Source organism: Scleropages formosus, chromosome 1, assembly GCF_900964775.1.
Source record: "Scleropages formosus chromosome 1, fSclFor1.1, whole genome shotgun sequence".
Classification (NCBI taxonomy): Eukaryota; Metazoa; Chordata; class Actinopteri; order Osteoglossiformes; family Osteoglossidae; genus Scleropages; species Scleropages formosus.
In genome coordinates this window covers 34,390,637-34,400,262 of record NC_041806.1, presented here as the reverse complement: position 1 = coordinate 34,400,262, position 9,626 = coordinate 34,390,637, and the positions used below count along the sequence as shown (strand labels likewise).

General features: G+C 43.5%; 1 protein-coding gene across 1 annotated transcript; it reads left to right on the top strand.

Annotated features, from left to right (window-relative positions):
- The first annotated feature begins 5,916 nt into the window (after positions 1-5,916).
- Positions 5,917-7,493, top strand: fam110c (family with sequence similarity 110 member C). The gene has a single exon (XM_029257313.1). The coding sequence runs from the start codon at positions 6,052-6,054 to the stop codon at positions 7,093-7,095; it is 1,044 nt and encodes a 347-aa protein (XP_029113146.1). The 5' UTR covers positions 5,917-6,051; the 3' UTR covers positions 7,096-7,493.
- Positions 7,494-9,626: the final 2,133 nt, after the last annotated feature.

Here is a 9,626-nt window from a genome sequence, read left to right as displayed (position 1 = left end):
ATTTGATTTCTAGAACCTGAATTTTTTTGTCATTTTCTTCATACTACCTGGACTGAAGCTGCAGATATTTTCCACACAGGACACAGGAGCAGCATTAATCCTAAGACTTGGACCTGCAATCCATCTTGTTACAACTTCAGTTTATTTAATCAATGCATTGAATGCAATAATTACAAACCGAACGGGCAACTTTGATTCTCAATAATGGGTATGGGGAACTTCCCTGTGTGGTCTCAGAGCTCCTCCCTGTTGAAGCTCTTTATAAATCGCCGTAGCACTTGCAGCCATGTCAGCAGTCACATGGAGCATCAGGTACAGAAGTTTATGCAGACACACACTTCCAACCTAAGGCTTACTTGTTACAGCCATGCTGTATCTATAAGTAAGGAGATTAATCTGAATTACTGTGGCAAAACCTCCATTTTGCTCAAATAAACAAAAAATTATAATGATGACCATAACCAGGCTCAAGCCTTGCAAGTCTGTAACTCATCCAAATTAATAGGTGGCTCAAATCATTAAAAACACTAGCAAATACGATTCTTGCAGATTCTGTGTTCAGTCTCTGCTGGATTCTCTACTTACTGTATGTATGTTTCTGCAAAATTACTTTTATTGCCCCATTTCGTCTGTTTAGAAACCTGACATTGAGGCTCTTGTTCATAGTTTTAATTTTGAGTGATCAGAATTGTAGTAAAGAATATAAGCAGTATTACTTTTGGGTTTACTGTTACATGGCTATGAGATACAACACCACCCCTCCTATTAGGTCTCAAAAATGATCTTTGACACGTACAGACAAAATGGGTAAATTGTCTTCAGTCCCAGGAAACTAATTTTGTGTTCAGCAGTTAGCAAAAGGCGCATTTGTAGCCAGTGAACACATAGACTAGGTGATCCCGGCCCAGAAGGGTCATAGTTTAAAGCCCAGCTTTGTCAACTTGTTCAGTGTGTGACTTTTGTTTGTGTTTGCATTAAAATGTGTGCATATGCAATGCATTAATGTGTGTCAAGTAATGATTTGTTATATCCACGTGGTTGAGGCATTTTCATCTGCAGCTTTAGTCTTTCCACTCTTATCTCCTCTCATGCGGCAAACTGGCCAAAATCTATCCACAGATTCTCACATGCTGCCAAGGGTGGGGTGGCCCCTGGGACTCACTGGAAAAAGCAGAGACAGAACAGAATTCACTGAAAATACAGACTAAAGGATTTTTTTTTAAATATTCTTTTTAATAACTAGCAAAAACATGGAGGGAACACTGGGGCAAAGATTCATCAGTGCTGTGGTGAAGGGTTTAGCCTTCTGCTGGGATTGCAGTACAAATTAAAATGAAAGAGCTGTGCACAGAAAGCACTAAATCATCAAAGTTTTGGTGGTTTTCTCCCTGCTGGTGGCCGTGTTCCAAGCCGTCCTCACAGACAAGGCACACGTGGTGTGGATGCAGCCCAAATAGAAGCTTTTTCCACACTGAAGCACTGTACAGTGCCATAGACAGCAGCCAAATCGAAGGACATGCAGGGTGCAGAATGGCCTGTGGGGCTGGTCTGCCTGAGTCACAGCCTCCGTCTGAATCCTTCACACTCACTGAGTAATAATATGAAAAGCTGCTTGTTTTCGGAAACAACTTGGTGTGTGTAAAATGCAATATATTTAAAAAAAAGGTTTGATTTATTCCACTTGGACAGAAATGTTTGGATCTGTAAAGATTAAAATATATTTTGTTTCAGTTTTTTACTATAATATTATTCACCGATCAGCCACAACATTAAAACCACTAACAAGTAAAGTGAATAACATTGATTATTTTGTTACAATGGCACCTGTCAAGGGGTGGGATATATTAGGCAGCAAGTGAACAGTCAGTTCTTCAATTTCATGTATTGGAAGCAGGAAAAATGGGCAAGTGTAAGGATCTGAGCGACTTTGACAAGGACCAAATTGTGATGGTTAGACGACTGGGTCAGAGCATCTCCAAAATGAAAACTCTTGTGGGGTGTTCCTGGTATGCAGTGGTTAGTACCTACCAAAAGTGGTCCAAGGAAGGACAACAGGTGGACTGGCAACAGGGTCATGGGCATCCAAGGCTCATTGATGCGTGTGGGGAGCGAAGGCTAGCCCCTCTGGTCCGATCCCACAGAGGAGCTACTGTAGCACAAATTGCTGAAAACCTTAATGCTGGGCATGATAGAAAGGTGTCAGAACACACGGCGCATCGTAGCTTGCTGTGTATGGGGCTGCATAGCCGCAGACTGGTCAGAGTGCCCATGCTGACACATCTACTGCCAAAAGTGCCTACAATGGGTGAGAGAGCGTCAGAACTGGACCATGGAGCAATGGAAGAAGGTGGCCTGGTCTGATGAATCACGTTTTCTTTTAGATCATGTGTGTGGCCGGGTGCGTGTGCATCGTTTACCTGGGGAAGAGATGGCAGCAGATGCACTATGGGAAGAAGGCAAGCTGGTGGAAGGCAGTGTGATGCTCCCGGAAATGTTCTGCTGGGAAACCTTGGGTCCTGGCATTCATGTGGGTGTTATTCTGACACATGGCACCTACCTAAGAGATTGTTGCAGACCACATACACCCCTTCATGGCAATGGTATTCCCTGATGGCAGTGGCCTCTTTCGGCAGGGTAATGCACCCTGCCACACTGCAAAAATTGTTCAGGAATGGTTTGAGGAACATGACAAAGAGTTCAAGGTGTTGACTTGCCCTCCAAATTCCCCAGATCTCAATCCAATCAAGCATTTGTGGGATATGCTGGAAAAACAAGTCTGATCGATGGAGTCCCACCTCACAGCTTACAGGACTTAAAGGATCTACTGCTAAAATCTTTGTGCCAGATACCACAGGATACCTTCAGAGGTCTTGTGGAGTCCACACCTTTACAGGTCAGAGTTGTTTTGGTGACTCGAGGGGGACCTACGCAATAATTAGGCAGGTGGTTTGAAAGTTGTGGCTGATCGGTGTATTATTTATTTAATTTCAATTACCTTTCAGTGATGTAACGTATTGAACATTTCAGATTCGTGCATATCTTATATCTTTTTAATAGGACCATGTCTGACCTTAACAGAGTGACTTTTCTGTATTTTGTACACAATGTATGAGTGATCATGTTATGGTTTGTTTGGAACTCTAGCACTAATAGCAATTTGAACAGCATGTGGAAGAATGCTTTTAATAGTTTATGTTTAAGAGTTACTGGCTCATTCCTAGGAGCTCTTTATTTACTAGGCTGTCTTCAAAGAGAGCTTATGTAACTGCTGCCATCTAGTGTGACTATACAGTATATTTTCTCACAAAATTAAAACACAGTATTTTGCTCCTGAAATAAGTTTCAAATGCATCTCATTTTCACAAATCAGTTGATGAGACGGAACTTCTCTTTAACAGATTTTGGTATTTAAGAAAGCAATACAGCCCATCACAGAATTTTAGAAACAACCTGTAAAGAGTGGAATCTTATATTTATTTACTTTCACTGCCTCTTATTGTTTACTGGTTGGAAGTGTTTTTTTTGCAAAGTGTTACAACTAAAAAAGCTATATTCCCTACCTGCTGGACGAAAGCAGAATAAAATGTGTTGCAAAGTGTCATGTGTCAAGTAGAAAGCAGCTTGCAATTCCCCAAATGTCTATCTGGAAAAGAAACCCTCGAAAGCAAGTCATCTGGTGTTTATAGGAGGAAGGGTGACAACAAAAATAACCTCTTTGAAGACACTCTAAAGGTCAGCATTAACACTTTGAAAGCTGGTGTTGACTCAGATTTGACAAGTAACCCTTGTAATAGATTCCGGGCAGGCAACTGTTGTAACCCTGAAACAGAAATTTATTCCCGATGAGCCCATCAAAATCATGAAGGATCTCCAGCTGCAGCCCAGTACTCATTAGTGTCGTATCCTTGAATTTCTCTTCAGCTTACACACAGCGTTATCAGAAACCTGAGTCTTCATGATACAAGCATTCAAGTTTTCCATTTTCCGAATGTCTTTCAGTTTATTTGTGTATTTTTCATTGTATTTTATACAGTTAAGTATTTTCAGAACTGTGTGTGGGAGAGCAAACGTTGCCTGTGTTTCTGCAAGCAGTCATTTGTTGGCAACAAAACACACCCAAATAGAGTAAGGATGTGGGACTCGATCAATTCCACGGGTTTCTACAGCAGACTGCAACAATCCAGTTATCAACAGTGAACAAGTACTGCAGTGTTTCCCGCTCCCGTCTGGTGCTCCTCCGAATCAGTGATCAATAACAACGTGACTATCCCTGCAAATGCTTGTAGGCAACAACTGGTGCTGAAAAGGATTTTGTGGAAAAAAATGTATTTTTACTTTCAGTCATTTTAACACACACACATTTTCAGAACCGCTTGTCCCATACGGGGTTGCGGGGAACCGGAGCCTACCCGGCAACTCAGGGCGTAAGGCCGGAGGGGGAGGGGACACACCCAGGACGGGACGCCAGACCGTCGCAAGGCATCCCAAGCGGGACTTGAACCCTAGACCCACTGGAGAGCAGGACCCGGTCCAACCCACTGCGCCACCGCACCCCCTTACAACAAGGTTATTGTTATTAATATTGTGGTAATGGCTGCATGAAGTTGGTTCGCTTCAGATCGACCGGATTGAGGAACGAAGATCCCTTTGCCAGGACAGCTTGGACAAAGCAGAGTATAGATGCCGTCGAGGGCAACTTTCCGAAAAAGACAGGTAAAGCATGTGTACAGAGTTCACACAGCTTCACTTTACAAGTGGTTATCCAAACTATTTTCTCTGTACACATTTCTACAAAATGTTTCAGTACAACATGTTTAAATAAAAATATAGCATTTGTATAGTCTCATTTCAAGCATACCTAATTGAAACCGAACACCCATTGCAGTATTCTGTAGCTGAAATAATGATACATTGTTTTTTCACATTTGACTTGTCAACGGCAGCAGAAGCAAGTTAACAGCAACAAGTTGTCTAATGTAGAAGCAATTTTAGTGTCACCAATCAATCTGAAACACGTCTTTTGGGGAGAAAAACCATAGAAACAAAGAGACAACATGCAAACCCCACTCAGATGCGATTGGATTTGTCGAAATGCACATCCCAGGCTATGTTGCCCGAACTACCTGTTTTGCGTATTACTATGTTCATCAATAATAGTCCAATTTTACTTGCTAAAAGAGCCAGAAAACTAATTCCATGTTTGAGCTAAAGGTCCAGCTGAAATGCATCTTCAATATTGTTTAATCATTAAAAAGGTCTTGTTCATCTTGTACTGTCTGTAGTACATAAGATAAACATAACTAGTCATGAAGCATCAAAATATTCTGGGATGGGCACTTATGGACAAAACTGAGACTGGAAGTTCATTGTAACTTGATTTTATTTTTTTTTTTTTTGCTATATCACAGTCAATAAAAGCTTAATCATAACAGACATTACTTGACTTATTCAGGGGTTAGGTTCACATTTTCCAAGATTTTTTTGTTTTAAAAGATCTGAAATGCCAAGTGAACGTTTCTTCCAAGGATGTCTTTCCTCAGACTCCACACCTTATACGCAGTGACCTCAGAAGCCCGCTGTGATCTAATTATACCTATCCAGTTACACTCTTTTTGGCACATACTTAACCTACCTGTGGCCCACACCTTAAAGTAACAGCAATCATATTTAAGTAATATCCACTTAGTTTATATTTTCCTACAACATTTGGAGAGCTGACCGGAAATATCAAGCATTTAAAAGCTGGAAGCTGCCGGCAGCTTTTCATAGCGCCTGCACTGCACTGCCAGTGATGTCACCTGGTGTACTTTGTACGCCTCATGGGCTTGGTTTGAAGGAGCTTTACCTGGGGGCAGGTAAGGGGAGTGGCGTGCGTACAGGGACTCCTGGATACCGCTTATGTGAGACGAGCTCGGACAGCGCAGAACGTGTCCCTACTGGCGTCTCAAAATAGGCATTCATCTGCAGAGGGTTAAGACAGTGCCTTTTTTTAATTTTGTTGCTGCATTTTAGGTTATTTTCAGGTGAGCGCGGCCCTCTTCGATTGCGAAAATGCACGCAAACAAGCCGGGTGTAGACACGACTAGAATCTTGGAGAAAGGGCCCGGCTATTTTCGCAAACACATGGAGCGCGAAGCGGAGGCCAAGGGGCGGGAAAGCCGGCCGAGCGCCGTGGAGAGGCTCGCGGCCAGCAAGCCAAAGTACGTGAAAAGCCCGCAGGTGGCGGAACGAAGCCGCGAGCCCGCGGCCACCACCAGGTCTCCGTCCGCGAGCAGCAACGGATCTTCGACGCGGAGCTCGAGCGGCAGGCTGAGGACGCGCGCGCGACAGGACGCGGAGCCCCGGCGGCGGGATCCGTCACCCGCGGCGCGCAGGAGCAGCTCGAAAAAGCAGCGGCCGGACTCACTTCGGATATATCGTCATAAACACGAGAACGTGAAGGAAGCCGCTAATGACGCCGGCGACACGCAGGGCAAGTTGGTTCGAAGGCTTTTCCTCAACTCTCTGAAAGAGAAGGCAGCTCCCCCGCCCGACCCCGAGGGAGCGGAAAAGCAACGGGGACCGAAGCGGAGCGACAACACGTGCGTGGACAGTTATAGTAGTAAAGATCGCGAGACGGGACCGGCGGCTCGGACAGAACGCGACCCACTGGCACCGGCACTGCTGGGCTCAGGGAAACGCGTCCCGAACCCGCCGCCGCCGCCGGCCTCAGAAGAAACCGAGAGCAGACCCCGGAGAGGGGTGATCCGCTCACACTCGGATATAAGTTCGAGGTACTCCAGAAACTTCTCTGAGTTCGAAACCTTCTTTAAGTACTGCGGGCTGGACAGCAACGTGGTCGAGGCTCTGGGTAAGGAGAACTTCTCCGCGCGCTCGGACGAGCTCGAGCACAGGCTGCGCAGCGTGAGCACGTCGACGTCGGAGGACGGCTTCGCGCGCCGGAGCGACTGTAGCGACGGGCTGCTCGAGGAGGAGCTCGGCGAGAGCGTCCGGCAGAACACGTCGGTGATCGAGCGCAACGCGCGCGTCATTAAATGGCTGTACAGCTGCAGAAACGCCAGCGAGACGGGCAAAATGTTGCGGGATCTCGAGTGAAACCTTCCGTGTTTGTGTACTACGGTCGGGTGGTTTAACCTCGGTCCGCTCACTTTGCCTTGCCGTTGCCTTAGGCTTAGCTTAGTTTACCTCCGCAGTCCACGCGAAAAACAAAAAGCGCAGCTCTCTTTGCTTTCCTCATCTCCCCGAATGAGCTGCTTCTCTATTTTGTGGTACTGCATGTAACTGCTCATCATATATTTTAATTTATTAATGTATTTTTCTAACCAGTTTTTTAAGCCGGAAGTGGATTTCACACTTCTTATTGACCTTATTTTCCCTAAAAACTTAGAAACGCAATCTTATTAAAGGTGTCTGTTATTACAAGATGTTGCTGACCAATGGTCTACTGACTGACTCTCTGACAATAATTTATAGCACTAATAAATTGTCATATAACTCACAGCAAATATTTTGTGACAGTGCTTTTTGAGGAATGGCTTCCAAGGTTGACAAAAAATGTGTACGTGCATTTAAACTTGTCAGAGACACACCTGTAGTATTGTGAGTCACTGGTTCATTCCAGTGGATAAAGTTGTGTACATACAGTACTGTGCAAAAGTCTTAGGCATTGAGATGTTTCACAAAAATATTTGTTATAGACAGTTATTTAATGTCTTCTGCATTAGGGTCATTGGGAAAGAGCATCTTTTAAGATTTCCGAGCATTCCTTTTGCAAAAAGTTACAGTATGGATTCTGTATGTCGTTAACGAAAGTATATACACACACACACACACAGTCTGAAACTGCTTATCCCAAGCGGGGTCACAGCTAACTGGAGCCTAACCTGGCGACACAGGGCACAAGGCTGGAGGGGGAGGGGACACACCCAGGACAGGACGCCAGTCCACTGCAAGGCACCCCAAGCAGGACTCGAACCCCAGACCCGCCAGAGAGCGGGACTCTGCCAAGCCCGCCGTGACCCCGCTCAGGACAAGCGGTTGTTGATGATGGATAGTTACTAAGCTTTGTAGGAACTTTATTAATTAAGAGCATTGCTGTATTTTTGGAAGCATTCTCACTTTACAGCTTTTTTCCCCAAGTGCCCAAAACTTTTGCACGTTACTGTATAACAATCTGCTAGGAAACCATTTAGAACTATTTTGCTGTATTTGTCATATGTGTAATTGTTACAGTAATGTAAACTACTACAGTTGCAGCATCCTGTTATCTTGTTTTTCCAGAGAACAGCAGTGTGACACTGTATTCCAGTTGGAAATGCATCTTTCAAACCTTTAGTGGGACCTAGCGTGCAAGTGGAACGTGTCACTTTATTAGCAAATTTCAAAGTGCAGCAACAAGGGCTGCCGGTCTAACGACTCCAAAGATTATTCCAGATATCAGCCCACATTTTGCTCGAGGCTACAGAAATATAGCTGCTTAAGTACTGTGTGTGTCAGCACTGGGGTTGTGCTGGTTTACCTTCTCGGTGTGCAACAATGTTACATCTGTTTGAATATTAGATGGAATGAGATTAGTATATTTTATTTCTTGATGCCGTAAAGCAAACATTTTTTGAGATCAAGGGTTCCTGTTTTGTCACACTGCTCATTTTGACAAAAGAAAAAATTATACATTAAGCTGAAAATTTTGTTTCTAGCACACAGTGTAATTTGCAGTTTCTTAACTAAGTTCAATATTTACTGAAGCATTTTATACTGTTTGTCTGTTAAGCAGTTCAGTGTGATTTAAATCTGCTGGTTACAGGCCACAGTTTCTTTCCTTGGTCAAGTCCTGTCCTGCTCTTCTCTTGGCATCAACATGTGTGAGATGTTGAAATAGTAAAATTACAGCAATTCCTCTACTGAAGGAGCCTTACAGGTAAACACTGTCAAATTCAACCTAGTAAACATGACCTATTTTGTTAAAATCACAATGTAATATTAATTAATTCACTCATTCATTCATTCATTGTCATCAACCACTTGTCGTAATGCAGATCTGCAATGATCCAGAGCATAGGGTGTGAGGCAGGTAAACCCTTGTGAACCCTGGTTCATTGCAGAGAGTATAACGTACACAAAGTTTAATGTTTGGATGTTTGTGTGTTCATTTAATATCCCAGTCACACTCATTTTCACCTCTCCTAGATTAAAATACAGAAAATGTGAATACAGCAAGAAATGTGACACAAATTACCTACAAAAAAGTTTACAGTCTTATGTAATTAAGATGAGTTCACCAAAACCAGAAAAAATTAAATAAGAGGTTCCCATATGCTCAATCTATGCCCCTGTCCTAAAGGTTTTTCTTTTATTAAAGACCTCTGAAAATAATATGTGTGGATTTAATAAACTACAGCATCCACTGCCTTTTGAGTTTTGTGTGTTGTAGTTGGAGATATTTGTTAATGTTTTGACTGTATACGCTCCGTCAGGGTGCAGTAAGGTACTCATTTATGCACGTAATCTGTAAGGTACATGCCAAAGGTTTTTTTTTTTCATTCTACTCTAGTGCTTTTTTACTTGGCCCATTTTGTCGATGATCAGGCTTCCTCCTGCTACAGCCAAAAACTGTGGAATATCAGAAA

Bases quoted from the DNA above. Each gene is read 5' to 3' on its own strand.
- fam110c (XM_029257313.1), top strand. From the start codon at position 6,052: ATGCACGCAAACAAGCCGGGTGTAGACACGACTAGAATCTTGGAGAAA.